Genomic DNA, 15,018 nt, shown 5'->3' with positions numbered 1-15,018 from the left:
TGCAATTTTTGTTGAGTCAATCATCTAATTGTTTCTGCTTTTGTGTTAAAGGCACATAAAATATACGACTTTTACTTACAAATTATACCTTTCACTTTAGGTAATGTGCCTCTTTAAAATTTTAGTCCTTCTAATGTGAAATTCTATCTTCTACCCTTGCTTACTTTTTTTTATTTGCATTTACCTGGGATCACGTTGACCACCCTTTATTACTTTGCATCAAATATTTATTTCTCATACAGTACATATCTTGATTTTAATCCAGTTTAAGCCACTGTCTTTTAGTGGGGAAAAAGGCGTGCTTATATTTGGAATATTGGCCGTTATACTTGATTTTATTCATCCCATTTTGCATTGAACCTGTAATTTATGTTCATCGTTGAGTCCACATTCTCCTTTCTTTATTTTTCCTGGTGTGATCAAGGTGCAACATATTTCATTTGGCTTCTCCCTGGACAATTCATCGTTCTTTCCCTAGTCATGAAATATCACTTTTTATGTTCCTTATTCTCATAATCAAATGAGTTAAACCAGATTAATTTGTCTATTAACCTACATGCTTTTATTTGCCTCTTGTTTGATAGCCTCCCTAATAAAAGGTCTCAAGACTATTTTCACCTTCCATTTTCCTTTCTAATTGTCCCCCTCCCCAGACATCTGTACCATCCTTCTTTCCCCCACTCCTAACTACCCCACTCCCAACTACCTGTTAAATTTGTAGTGTTTGCTTTTCAATAGCTTTTTATAGTTCTTATATTAAGTATCCCTGGAGAGTGTATTAGTGTCCGTTTGAATTTAATTAGGTAAATAAAGATTTCAGATGATTATGTTTTACTCTTTTTTATCTCAGGGTCTTTTCTAATTCATCTTTCTTTTGGCAGAATCATGTTTAATCAAACAGACTATGTTACTTATGTATTCCTCAAAATAATAAAATACCACAAACATGGAAGACTTAGAATTTGAAACATTTAGGGCTTTTACAACCATTTGCTATCTATTCTTAAAGAAATTACAAAGATGCACTGTTCTTCTGGTATAAAGCTTGCAGACTAAAAATATATATCCTGGCTGGATTTGTCACATAGATTCCAGTATATATTTGTTAAATGTACTGAAAAAATATGTATCTTTCTCCTATTATTTGTAGAACTTATTGGAGGGGAGGAAGAAGAACTTTATTTGATATTAAGTATGATTTACTGAATATTCTTGAAGGTAACGTCATGTGATCATCTACTCTGTGAGGCTACCATAAATTAATTAGATTTACTTTTATGAATGCAAGGACTACAACTGACACACTATTGATACATAAATGTTTCCAAGTCGCCAATATTTATTTTTTAGGTAAATTCAGTGTTGTCACAGTAAATAATCAATTCAATAATCTTTGCATCCTTTAACTTTTATTTTGGCAAGCTGTCTCTTCATTATTTCAGTGTTTAATTTCAGACCGCACCCAAGTTCACGTTGCTCCCTGAATGGGAGAGCAAGGGACATGGCCTCCAACCTAGAGGCAACTTGAAATAATGGACTTTTCAGCCGAGACGTAGAATATAAAATGGTTATTCCATCATCACTTACTTTGTTCCATCCATCTGCCTTCTCTTAATGCTGTCTCCTTAAACAAATCGTTTTATGTCCCTGTCTCTTCAAACTACTGTGTGATAAGAGCACCTCAGGCTAGATTCAGATCAAGTAGAAGCTGCTGATTTTCCTCCAATGCTCTCTTTTAGTCACTTATATCGATTCGGAACGCCGCTTCTGGATGCTTCTCTGAGCATCTAGCCTGGCTGCCAGCTGGGCTAACCTGTTGTTATACTGTCGCATGTGGCCAGGAACCCAAGGCGTTGGGGAAGCAGTTGTTAAATTGTACTCCACCCTTCCATTTATCACAGAGCTTGTTTTTTTTTGAAGAGCTTGTCTGGGCCTTTAATAAAGTATGGATGGCAACTAGAACCAAGAAAGTAGTTCATATATAAAATATAAGATCTAAAATATGTAAATGATTTTAAGATAATTTCCCTTGGTTTTGCATAAGGAAGACAACTGCTCAGGTCACTAAAGCACCATTTTTCTAGAAGTCATTTTAAAAATTTTAAATTAATTACTTTCTTTACTTATTCATTAGTAAGTCTTGGCTCAGCCTGTGTGACAGGAACTATACGGGTCTCTGTCAACACTCAGAGAGTCAACACTCAGTCGGCTTTCAAGGAGATCGGAGTCTCCCTATAATAATGCCTCCGGGGAAGCTCTCTCTCCCCTTCTCTCTTCCTCACCCTTTTCAGATAAACCCACTACCAATGTGCCTTGGCTGTTTCATTTTGCCCCTGATCCCCTAAATAACTGGGTTCTAGACAGGGGCTGACTACAAAGAGAATTTCTTTTTCAGTTCTCATTTAGGCAATGAGGAGCAGAATTGGCAATCCCAGTTTCAACTGAGTCATTTATTCAAGACCCAACGAGGTAAGGACAGAACTCTCGCAGTTCTGGGGATAGAGCCCAAAACCGGGAAGCTCACGACCGGCTGGGCTGTGTGCTCATATTTCGGAGTTCAAAGGAATTCAAAAGCCTCCCAGTGATGTTAAAGTTTCATACCCCTCTGGGAGGCAAAAGTTAGCGTGGGGCCTGATAAATTAATCACCAAGGAGGACAGGAGACAGGTGGTGAGCTGTGGGAGAGCGAATGCGGCAGAGACCTGAGCAAAGAAGCAGCACAGAAAAAGCTAGGGCCCAAGACTGGAAAAGAAAAAATAGATCTGCAGAACGATAATGAAGGAGTTTAAAAATATATGTACATAATCAATATAAAATCGGTATATATCATTTGTAGAAAGCAGAACACGTCAAAAAATATGGAGGGCTAAAAAAAAAAAAAAAAATCGGCCTGAATCCTTACTTGTGAAATTAGTTATTTTGGACATTTTGGTATGCTTCTTACTAGTCTTTTATTTTTTCTCTTCTGCAAAATATAGTTAAGATCATTATATATGATAATCATGTTCCCTCACTGAACACTATATAAAGTATTTTCTCATCTTTAAAATTTGAAGAAAGAAATTTGAAACTAAAAATAGAAGAAAAGAAAAAAAAAAATCAGTTTAGCCTTCCCTGAGGAGGCCATTAAATACTCATTCCTAAACTTTCTACAATGGAAATGTCGATTCAAAATATTTCGTCTTACCAGATGATAGGAAGATTTATTTTTTTAGGAAGGTCTTTGTTCAAACCCCTCTCCACTTGAACACACACACACACACACACACACACACAACTTTTCCTTGTCTGTGCATTGCCTTTCCTGTAAAGCAGATGGTGCTCGAAATTGCCTAGGCCCCTCACGAAAGCCGTTCCTCTAGCAACCTTCCTTAAAAGACGGATTTTAAAACAAGCAAAGATGTTCTTTGAATTCCCTAGTAGCCAATCTGTCAGTCCAGCCTAAACTATTCCTAATTAAAAGTAATCAACTTTTATGAGAAGATAACTCAATCATAGTTGCACTGCAGAGGTTAGGGTGCCACGGTGTTAGAAATCACTTTAAAAAAAAAATTAATCTCTAATGAGGTTTGAACCCTTAACTGACTCCCAGCTCCAGGGCACACATGCTTGCCTCCTGCAGAGTTATGCTGACACCAGGATGTCCTTATGCCTGGAAGTGGGAAGTAGGATCCAGGGAGTGGGGCTGCACCAGAATGACCTGTGACTTGAGCTATACTAGACTCTTCACTGTTGATGAACAAAACATCACAAAGCACCCTCAGGAATTCACCTATGGCCCTGGGCTTCCGTGCCCTCTTCCATCAGAGAGCTGTAAAGTGAGGCTCTGCAGAGATAGTCTCTGAGGTTCCTTCTAGATCTTCAGATGGAGATGAAGTCACACTGAGATGATTTTTCATAACCCAGTATTTGTTCAGTGCTTGCATCCTGAGCTTTTACTGAAGGCTCAACATCTTCCTTCTGGAAAAACAACAACAACAACAACAACAAACACAAAACAAAACAAAAAACCCAAGCATCATCCTTCATTACCAAGACTGCACACTTTGTGATGCCTCCCCCTGAGGGTGAGTCCGGCTGTTCTCTTCTGCAGGCCCAGCCGCTGCAAACCCAGGAGGGGTCCAGTCAGCACCGCCAGGCTGAGCCCAGCCCAGCTGCGGAAGCACCAACAGGTGGTAGCCTGAAGCTTTCCCTCGCAGAGCGGCTGTTGTGCAGTCACGCTGCAGGACCGGCTTCCTGCCCCGAGCTGCCCCCACCCTCCCCGCCCTTGGGTCGTGCACCGCAGGTGGGGGGCAACACGGTAGGGGCTCCAGCGGCCTGGGGTCCTGCAGATGTTGAGGTCCCTGCAGCTTTCCTCTGTCATGCACCCTGGCGGGGACTCTTGTACTGATGGGGCGGCTCACCCACACCTCCCAGGGCAGGGGGGCAGAGCCCCGCGCTGTGCACGGGGTGAACTAAGGGGTCGGAGCAGCGGCGGGGAGAGGAGGGCATGGGGGGGGAGGTAGGGATGCATCCCAGGCTGGCGGAACTGGCTCCAGCTAGTGGCTGGGCCTGGCAATTTGGCCCTGCCCGGGTCACGTCACCTCTTGGGGACCAGGTGACTTTGTCCACCCAGGCAGGTGTTGGCTTTGATGGTCTTTTTTTTTTTTTAATTTTTTTAAATTTTTATTTATTTATGATAGTCACACACACAGAGAGAGAGAGAGAGAGAGAGAGAGGCAGAGACACAGGCAGAGGGAGAAGCAGGCTCCATGCAGGGAGCCGGACGTGGGACTCGATCCCAGGACCCTGGGGTCACACCCTGAGCCAAAGGCAGGCACCAAACCGCTGAGCCACCCAGGGATCCCGGCTTTGATGGTCTTGAGAGTTCTTTGCGCTCGGGGCCTCGGGTTCTTTCACGGTGTTAACAGGGTGGGGGGTCGATGCGCCCCGTGGTGAGCACCTGCCGGGGCACCTGCCGCTGCGGACGACGGGCGGCCCGGTGTCGCCGGCGGGGCTCTGGGCATCGGCGGCTGAGGCGGCTGAGGACCGGAGTGGCCGCTCCCCCTGCCCCGCTCCCCCCCGCTCCCCCCGCGCCCCCTGCCCCAGCCCCTCTCCCCGCCCCCCCTGCAGCTGCTGCGAGCTACAGACCCCGCTTAGTCGCCCTGGGGCCCCGCGGCCGCCGAGGTCGGTTCCCCCAGCGGCCGCCAGGGGGGGCGCGCGGGCGGCCGCGGCGTTGCCATGACGACGGGGGCGCGCGGCGCGGGCGGCAGGTGCGGCGGCGGCGGCGGCGGCGGCGGCGGCGGGAGCTCGGAGCGCGGCGGCGGGGCCGCGCGGAGGGACATGGTGCACCACTCGGGCTCCATCCAGTCCTTCAAGCCGCAGAAAGGTCGGTGGCGGCGCTGGCGGCGGTGGCGGCGCGGCCCCCGCGCGTGTCCCGGCCGGGGGGGAGCAGCCGCCTGCGCGGCGGGGGCGCGGGACTCCAAGTCGGGGCCGGTGCGCCCCGCCGCGTCTGTCTGTGTCCGTGCGTCCGTCTGCGCGTCCGTGTCCGCGAGTGCAGCTGCGCCCACCCCGCGCCACGGGAGTCCTGCCCCGGCGTCCGCGCGGCCCGGCCTGGGGGCTGCTCCCCGGGACCCCGCTGCTCCCGCCGCCTCCTGGGGCTGCGGCGAACCGGCTCGGCCGGCGGGGCGCGGGGCAGCGGGGCGGGGCGCGGGGGTCCCGGGCGCGGGGCAGGGGGGAGCGGGGCAGGGGGGAGCGGGGCGGGGCGCGGGGGTCCCGGGCGGCGGGGCAGGGGGGAGCGGGGCAGGGGGCACGGGGCAGGGGGGAGTGGGGCGGGGAGCGGGGAGTCCGGGACGGCGGGGCGCGGGGTAGGGGGAGCTGGCAGGGGGGAGCGGGGCAGGGGGCAGTGGGGTGGGGAGTCCTGGGGGGGCGGGGCGGCGGGGCGCGGGAGCGGGGCGCGGGGCATGGGGCACGGGCACGGGGCAGGGGGGAGCGGGGCAGGGGGGAGCGGGGCAGGGGAGCGGGGCGCGGGACACGGGCGCGGGGCAGGGGAGAGCGGGGCAGGGTGAGTGGGGCGGGGAGCGGGGAGTCCTGGGGTTGCGGGGCGGCGGGGCGCGGGGAGAGAGGAGCGGAGCAGGGGGCACGGGGCAGGGGAGCCGCGGGGCAGGGGGGAGCGGGGCGCAAGGATGCAGCTGGTCGGGGGGAGCCGGGCAAGGGGCAAGGGGGACGAGGCGGTGACAGGGGCGCGAGGAGCGGGGAATGGGGGGCGCGGGGCAGGGGGAGCGGGAAGCGGGGTGGGGCGCGGGGCGCGGGGAGCGCTGGGGCTGCCCCTGGGCTGCGGAAGAAGCCCCGGGAGCCCGCGGGCTGGCACGGCCTCAGGTGCTGGGATGTGGGGCAGCTCCAGCCCGCCTGTGGGGGGCGAAACTTTCGGGGGAAGCTGCCCCCGGGCTCCCCCCCCCCCGCCCCGCCTCCCAGCGCAGTGGCAGGGGCCCCTCTGCTCAGCCACAAGCGGCCCCCAGGCCGCCCTCCCCTCCCGCTCGGTCTGATCCCCTGTGGGGAAGCATCTCCCCGGGAGCACTCCCAGGTTTCTGGAGTTTGTCCAAAGACATTTATTAATGACAGAAGGACCATCCTATGGAGTCTACACCGGCGATGGCACTTAGGCCCCAGGTAGTGCTGAGGACGCCCCAAGGCGCCCAAGATGTGGATTCTGGGGCGACAGGTCGGCGCATTCAGAGTGAACTGAACACTTGTTACGCGTCCCTACCTCCTCCCGGGGCATCTGCCCTCTATTTACCCATCTTTGTCCATCTACCCCAACAGCTGTTTCCATGCAGATCTTTCACTTTTTAAAGCAAAAACTGGGTGGACGTAGCAGGAAGAGTTTAGTGGACGTTGCTGCATTAGGAAGAATATGGGCCTGAAGGAGCTTCAGATTCCAGGATTTTATACTCTGTTTACAGTCCAAGAATCTGTAGATTCTTGAAAAAAAAAAATATGTCAAAATTGGGAATGAGGTGAGACACTAATTTCCCCGAGTGTGCAATTCCATCTGGAATCTAACTTTCCAAAGAAAACTGAATTGTTTCAAGGAGTCGCGTTCTCTTTAATCATTATTTTAAACACATGTACATTTTCAGAATAAAGATAAAGATGATAGGAACTTTGCCCCGGCGTCGTACAGTTTAGATTCTCCTCTGATGCGTGGCTGCGGGCGACTCATTTCTGGAACCTAGAACCTCGAAATGGTCCCCACAGGACTTATGTATGGGTACATACTTTGTTTTTATTTTTTATTTTATTTTTTTTTCATACTTTGTTTTTAAAAGGAAGCAACTGCCAGTGGAAGGACCACCTGTTATTGCTCAGAGTGAGTTATAAAAAAATCATACAGATCTTAGTTCTTCATTATTATCCAAAAACACGTAGTTTCCTTTATGATGCATTATGGGCCATTTATTTTCAAGTCTTTTACTCTTTGGCCCAGAAGGCAACTTTAGCAGAAGGATAAAGGTGGAGACAGGAGGGACAGGAAAGGAAGCACCAGTACAGTGGCTCTGGTTGTTTGCTTCTTAACCCTGAATGGACATTTCAAAAAGACAGACCAGACGGAGGATTAGCTACTTTAATTTTTCAAAGAAGCAGCAAAATAATACTTGAGGTGCTTTCTGACCCAGGAGGCATGGGACAGAAAGCTATTAGGGGTGCTTTTCGCGGTAACATTGACCTGCAAACTTCCCATTAGAATGGAGAACATGCTGGAACTCTGGAGTTCTTCTACTTTCTAAGCTCACCTTCCTAACTAGTCTAAAAACCTCAACCAAAGTGTTTAACTTCTTTGGACTTTACTTTGTTGAAACATTGAACTCCTGACGCCTCCTGCCTTTTTGATTTCCCCTTCTCTGTTCTTTGGGGAGGGGCAGGTGGCTGCTGTGTGAAAGCAGAGATAATTGCTTCCTGGGCCAAAGAGGAAAGCCCAGCTTTTAGTACACTTTTTTTTTTTTTTTTAGTTCACTTTTAAGAAATAATTTCGCTGAGTAAACCAGTTTCTAGGGATGACCCTTTGTTTTAATCAAGGGAGATTAATGTTTGCTTTTGCCTTTGATTTCAGCTTTATAATACCTAGAAAGATCAGGAGATACTCAGAAAAAAAAACCCTTATTGTAAGACTTTAGAAATATTCACCATCACTTGAAAAAGAGACGCACTCTCTTACTCTCAGCAGGCGTGGGGACTTTTCCTTCCATGAAAACTGTGAAGTAATCAGTGCCTGAGCCAAATCCCCTCCCTGATATTACTCAGCATTTTTCAAGAAGTCACTATAGATGCCAGAATCGTTATCTGTAAAAATGAAATACTGTGTGTAAAGCCGAATTTCTCCATTAGTTTAATGTAGGATCTTCGTTTTCAGCCCTGGATGTGAGCTCTTCATGTACTACTTACAAGTTTTGTCCTTTAAGATCTCTAAGCTTCAGCTACTACCTCCGTGAAATGAAGATATCACCTGGCAAAGTCCTAATGTGTTCAGCAGTTTGTCTGGCACGCAGATTGGGGCTCATAAATATAGTGAATAATTAATAATAATAATGATAGTTACTCTTCTTCCCAGGCCCATCCGCCTCTTTGTGGACTACTTAGGAGTAGAACAACATCCTCAGCGATTCCCTTATAAGTTGTTGCCCTTTATTTTACTTTGTCTCACTTTTGTTGTTTTGGGGTATTTTTAAGGAAAACAAGACTCCAGGCCATCTAGAAGATCCCGTACAGTCGTCTTGGGCTGCAGTCACAAACTACCCGAACTGCTATGCCCATTTCTCAGGAAAGCCTCTCAAAACTTCCCATAGAGTAAGTTTAGATATTCATTTCATAATTTCAAATTTTCACTGCAAATAAATCGGACCTCTTCACTCTCCACTCAACCCATATTTACTGAGCTCTTGCTGTATGCCGGGCAGGGTGCTTAGCGATGGCATTATCAAGGACACTTTCATTCTTGAACCTATTACTGCAAAAACCTTCTTCAGAGGACTTTGGATAGTAGGAAGGCTGAGAGGTTTGCTCAACACCACCCTTTTTTTTTTTTAATATTTTATACATTTATTCATGAGTGACCCAGAGAGAGAGAGGCAGAGACACAGGCAGAGGGAGAAACAGGCTCCATGTAGGAGCCTGATGCGGGACTCAGTCCCGGGACTTCAGGATCAGGCCCTGGGCTGAAGGCAAGTGCCAAACCGCTGAGCCCCCCAGGGATCCCCTCAACACCACCTTTATGCAAATTGTAGGAAACTCTGCATTTTTCCAGGAAGGTGTTGACATTTTCCTTTACTGACAATGCCCCCCTGTAAGTTTTGTTTTCTGAAGAGGTCTACATATACTTTTATTTTTTAAGATATTTTTAATTTTTTATTCCACTTTGATTACATTTTATATTGTTTTGTTAGGAAGCTTAATAAATTAGGAAGTGAAATGTGAGAATCCTGGGGTGGGGGGAAAGAGGATTCCACAGTTTATTTCTGAAGTCTCACGGGTACACTGGCGTGTCTTAGGGTCTTAGGCTCACAGAGAACGGGGAGTGTGTGTTTGCCTTTGCCTTAGCACATCTTGGAGGAACACATTAGCTGGCAAATCGGCAGTGATATCTGGTGAAAGTCCAACTGTGCTTCCCAGCCTGGCTTGCTCTGTTCATTTGATTTAGGATGGATTTCATGTGTCATTCAAAAGTGGGCAAGAAAAGGACAATGTGAGTTCTGGCTTCTGGTGGCTGTTATTTACCAATACAGCCAGCAAGACTTTCAGGGAAACCATAGGTCACATCAAACACAGCCTGTCCTAAAAGGCTTGGGTTTAACGGGATTAGCTGAAGCTGTTAAGTGATTCATCATTATTCGAAGGGACATTTGGTTAAACATGAAAAGAGTGTTTTTAATAGTTCCAGGGAATCAAACACTTCCTACTCAGAAAGTGGTTTAATAATAATAATGATCTCTACACGTACGTGGGAATTTGTAGACCACAAAGCACTTATATTCTTCTTTTTTTCAAAATAAATTGCTTGCTGTGACAGGTGCCCACCTCTAAAGCCTCTTAGCAACCATCCTGCTTTGTGTCCAGTTCCTGGTTCACAATACCCTGAAAGGACATTTTTGGGGGAAACACCTAGTTTCAGAATCTCCAATGTCCACTGTTTAAGCCTCATTTTCCTCTCACTCATGTCTTAAGGATCTAGAACTTTCCTAGTCTCTTCCCCTGTTAAAAACAAAACAAATTCTGAAGCCATTTATACAGTGAAAGAAATGCATTCACGCATGTGTACTGACTTGCCCTGGTATTTTGACAGGTGATTCTTTTATTTATGACTAAAGAGAAAGCATTGATTGCCTCCTTCTAAAGTCATGAATAATAATAATAATAATGATTCATAATAATAATTCATAATTCATAAAGTTCCTGCAACATAGAAGAAAAAAGTTGGGGGGGGATATTTTGGGGCCAAAAACTATACTTCTTTCAGGCTAGTACTGAGTAGCATCCTGATCAGCACAAAGGACTGGGCATCTCATCTAATTGAGAACCCCTCAGGTCGTCTACTCTGTCCCTTAATTCCCACCCTTCTCTTTCTTTACTTCCTCAGTAGATTTCCTACATAAATACAACTCAGACCCCCCAGTGATAATCTCCCAATGAGGGAGAGCCAAACCATGAAGAGAATATAGACATTTTTCAACCCAAATAGAAAACACAGGTGTCTAGGACCATTTTTTAAAAAAATCCTACATACACCTTAAATGGCTCAGAAGAATTACTGTCGTCTCAAAGTAAGAATATTGAGGTTTAAAATGATGACTTTGAATGAGCAAAAGCAGTATAGAGTTTGTGATAAATACGTACCCTCTACTTAGGAATGAAGAGAAGTGATAACTAAGAAATTCCATCCGAGGTAATTATGTGTGTTTCAAAGTATCAAGAAGTTCATTTATCCAAAACATCACACTTCTTGAGGGTTCTCAGGAGCTGAGGTCTTCCTTTGAATCTAGGATTTAGCATTAGACTCTGCCCATGGATATCACTGCAAAAAAAAAGAAAAAAAAAAGAAAGAAATACTGGGGATTGATGATGGTATAAATCAACTTCTCACAAGAAACCTATGCCTTAAAAAAAAAACTCAACCTTTTAATATTTTATATTTTAGAACTGTGCAGATGTTTAGAAAATACTAATGTGAAATGTATAGATAAATGTAAAATAGTTGTACCTTGGTGAAAAGAACCAAGGTCTCAAATTCCCTGTGATTGAAATTCTGTCCTTATTTCTGAACTTGGGAATTGAGCTTTTTCTGAGCTGCAGGTGCTTTTCCAGACCCACCCCCCAGGGTAATGCCCACCTCTCAGGATTGCAGTGGAGGATAATAATCACCAAACACAGCAGCAGCAGCAGCCGCCGCAAGCACAGTGTGGATACTACCCCTGCCCACTGTCCCAAAAGCTTACAAGTCCAGTCCATTGTTTGATACTCAGTAACCCGTTAGTAGTGACATTCATCATTTTTCCTATTTTCAGGGCGAGGGAATTGAGGGTTAGGTGCTCTATGCATTAACTCTTGATGAGCAGCCGATCTGAGCTGTGAACACAACCCTCCCTGATTCCGAGGTCCACCTCCTGACTGTCTACATGCCATAAGGAAACCTACTTGCTGTGAGTTCTTTGGAGGAAAAAAAAAAAAAACCCTGAAGCATCTGGAAGGCATCGCACCCCCATTTGATTTCCGCCACAGTTGTCTGCAGCTGGTCCTCTTGCTCTGTCTCTGCAAAACCATCAGAGTTCAAGGCAGATTTCCGTGATTCCTGAGCTACATCATGGGTAGCTCACTGTCCCTTCTGTGGCCTTTGTAAAATTAAAAATTTAGACGGAATAATCCCCATGATGCCTTCGGTCTCTACAGCTCATCAGAAGTTACAGAAGCGTGAGATCGTATTTTAGCGGGCAGTAGTGAGGACAACCAACCTGGCTGTCCCTTTGAGTTGCTGCCGTCCCTGCTGAACTGCATCGCAAAGCAGCAATTACTTATTTATTTATTTATTTATTTATTTATTTATTTATTTATTTTTAGCAGCAATTACTTTAAATGCTGGTTGGTTTCAACCCAGCAGGCATGTGAGAAACCAGCAGCAGCTGCAGGATCCAGGTTCCCCCAAATAGGAGTCCCCGCATTCACCCCCTCACTAGAACTGAGATGCAGTGGGCCTCGGAGGAGAGGACTTCCCTGTGCATAGAATTGGAGGGACATGAAACCATTTTGCAAATGCACTGTATTAGTCTTGGCATACTTGTATCATTGCATTTCTAGAAAGTTCATAGGCCGTCCCAAAGACATCTGTCAAAATGACTCCTAAAATGGTATAGATTTTATGTTTGGCTTTGGTGCACTAGTAACAGTTTAGGCAGGGGGAGAGGGGTCGGGCTTTGCCGATATAAGCACAAGGTCCAGCTTAAACCCAGTTTCCATCACTCACTGGTACCTCGAGCAATGTGTCTCATCTGCCTTAGCTCATTTCTCTCAATTATATGAGCTAAGTTTTCAAGATCTAAAGAATCACCCAGAGTTTTTGTTAAATGCAAATTCTTCAGTCGCTCCAGATTTATGATCTCATCTCCCTCCAGAGGAGGAGACTAGGAATCTGTGTTCTTAGCAAACATGCAACCTCCAGGGCTCTAACCACGGAACCCATTTTGAGAAACAGTTTTATAAAATAAAATAACTGTGTGTGCACTGAGATAATGAATTTCGGTGTGTGGACTGCAGCAGGTTGTAAATAAGTGTCCTCTACTATTAGTAGAGGCGAAGTAGGTACAGCCTGGATAAACTTAGCCAAACACATGCATTTAGTCCATGAAAATGGAACTTTAGTGTGTTTCGAATATTAACTGTAATTCCCCTAATCCTTCCTTTGTAAGGTCAGATGAAGTTCCTAAATAGGAGTTACCGTCTTGTCTCATTTACTGGACACTTTGGTCAATGACTTGTAAGACTTGTAGAGCAGAGCGCTCAGACTTTGCCTTTGGTTGTTCAATCTTGACCCTAATAAATGCCTCAAATGCTGTCAATTCTTTATATTCGCTGTCGGTATTTTAGGTCCTATTTTTGTGGCTGTATAACTTTTTGAAAAACGAGGGGGCTTTAGTGAGCACCCTCCCGTGATGAATTATCTCACAGTGGTGTCTTAAAGGTACAATGCATGGTAAAAGTTTATAGTTCTTGATTTCTGCCTAGGGAAGATGTGTAGTAGGCTTGTGGTATTTTATTTATCTATTTTTAATGATTCATCGTCATAATTTAAAGTCAATGAATAAAGCACTCTAAAAATAAATAAAAAAAGAAAGAAAAATGTAAAAAAGAAAAAATCACTCTGTGAAGTAAGCATGATATGAAATCACAGAATGTTGTTTGAATCTTAAGACTGTTCGTACAGTGATCGGGACAAGCTGATTTTAATGGGTTTCAATCTCCTTACTTATGAACTCAGAATAACAAGTGCTGTGACTAAATGCCTATTCTTTGCCAGACACTAGAGTATTTTGCTCATAGTAACCCACTTAATCTTCCTAAAGACCAATCTCTGTTACTGTAATTGCATAGACGAGGAAACTGAAGGACAGAAAAGCTGGTGCTCAAGGTCGCACAAGTAGGAGAGGTGGAGCTAAGGTGGCCGTCTGGCGGGTAGGAATGCCACGAGGATCAGCAAGCCTGCGGGGTTATTCCTCCTACAGGAACTGCTTGTATCGTGGGCTCGGGACTTGGTGACTAATGTTTTTATAAAACGCCAGTCGCTAACCTAACAAACACCCTAACCTCAAATCACTGAAATTAAGGGTTGTCCATTACTCAGCACAGCGTTTTTGCTCTTTATCCACACGATCTGCACTATCCACTTGGTTGTGCCAACGCTTCCCAAATCATTTTTCAAATAATTCTCCCCAAGGTTAGCTGACCGCAAAGATCCAACTTCTCTTTCCTTTTAGATAAAGTGAGTTTGATTCACTAACTTTAAGCTCAACTCAGACCTATTCAAAAGACATCAAAACACGTTTTAGCTGTGAACTGGTGGGTCCTAACAGACACAGGGGCGCACTTGCAGCCAGTGGTACACTTAGAGTCTCCCTAAGATGCCCTTGACTACCACATGGCAACACAGGACGGCCTCAGAGAGAGGTAAATGGTCAAGACCTTGAGTGGTGATGTCAAGCAGCTTGGATTCAAATGATGCTTCTTGGGGCTCCTGGGTGGCTCAGTTGGTTGAGTGTCCAATTCTTGATTTGGGCTCAGGTTGTGATCTCAGGGTCCTGGGATCCAGCCCTCATGGGGCTTGCACCCAGCAAGGAGTCTGCTTGAAAATTTCTCTCCCTTTCCCCCTGCTCATATGCTCACTCTCTCTTTCTCTGTAAAATAAATAAATAAACCTTTAAAAAATGATGCTTCTTATGGTTTGTTATATATGATTTTTGCCACAATTTTTACTTCTCTAAATTTCCCATTTTCTCCTATATAAATTTGGATTGGTAGGGTTGTTTAGGGGGTTACTTGCTATGGTGTATACTAAAAAAAAAAAATAAGACATATGCCAATTTGCCTCTTTTTTTTTTTTTTGCTACTTTTTCAGATCTTAAGATGTTCTAAGACATCCCAATACAATTTATGCTTATAGTATAAATGTTCCTACTAAACATAGGTCGGGAAAAGTCAAGCTTAATATCTTTTCTTTATAGTTCAGCACTTAGACTGACTTCTTTTGAATCATGTTACATCTATAAATTTCGACATAACAAGGGTATAAAATTCAGAATGCAGAGTCATCAAAAAATAATTCACATAATTGTTAGTCTCTGAATTCACATTTCCTTCTGATACAGCATTAGCAATTTTTGATGGTTTGATATTTTGCTTGCAAAATTATAGATATTCATGAAATGAAAGTAGGGAACATGACAACCAAGAAAGAATTTTATTTCGACAGGGATCAAATTGCATCTTTCCCTTCACCACATTT

At 45.5% G+C, this 15,018-nt stretch overlaps 1 protein-coding gene across 3 annotated transcripts in view; it reads left to right on the top strand.

Moving 5' to 3' along the window:
- Positions 1-15,018, top strand: part of ANO3 (anoctamin 3) — a 379,990-nt gene that overhangs the window by 127,160 nt on the left and 237,812 nt on the right. Inside the window, exon 1 of one of the 3 annotated variants that reach the window (XM_072725371.1) lies at positions 5,241-5,367. The exons of 1 other annotated variant lie outside the window; for it this stretch is intronic. In XM_072725371.1, coding sequence (XP_072581472.1) covers positions 5,322-5,367 — 46 coding nt within the window. In that variant the 5' untranslated portion in view covers positions 5,241-5,321. Of the gene's footprint in view, positions 1-5,240; positions 5,368-7,561; positions 8,823-15,018 lie in introns of those variants that run through there. One more of the 3 variants, XM_026018612.2, reaches the window with a different exon arrangement.

This window comes from Vulpes vulpes, chromosome 11, assembly GCF_048418805.1.
Source record: "Vulpes vulpes isolate BD-2025 chromosome 11, VulVul3, whole genome shotgun sequence".
Classification (NCBI taxonomy): Eukaryota; Metazoa; Chordata; class Mammalia; order Carnivora; family Canidae; genus Vulpes; species Vulpes vulpes.
The sequence above is the reverse complement of the archived record's forward strand: the minus strand, read 5'-3'. Positions and strand labels throughout refer to the sequence as shown.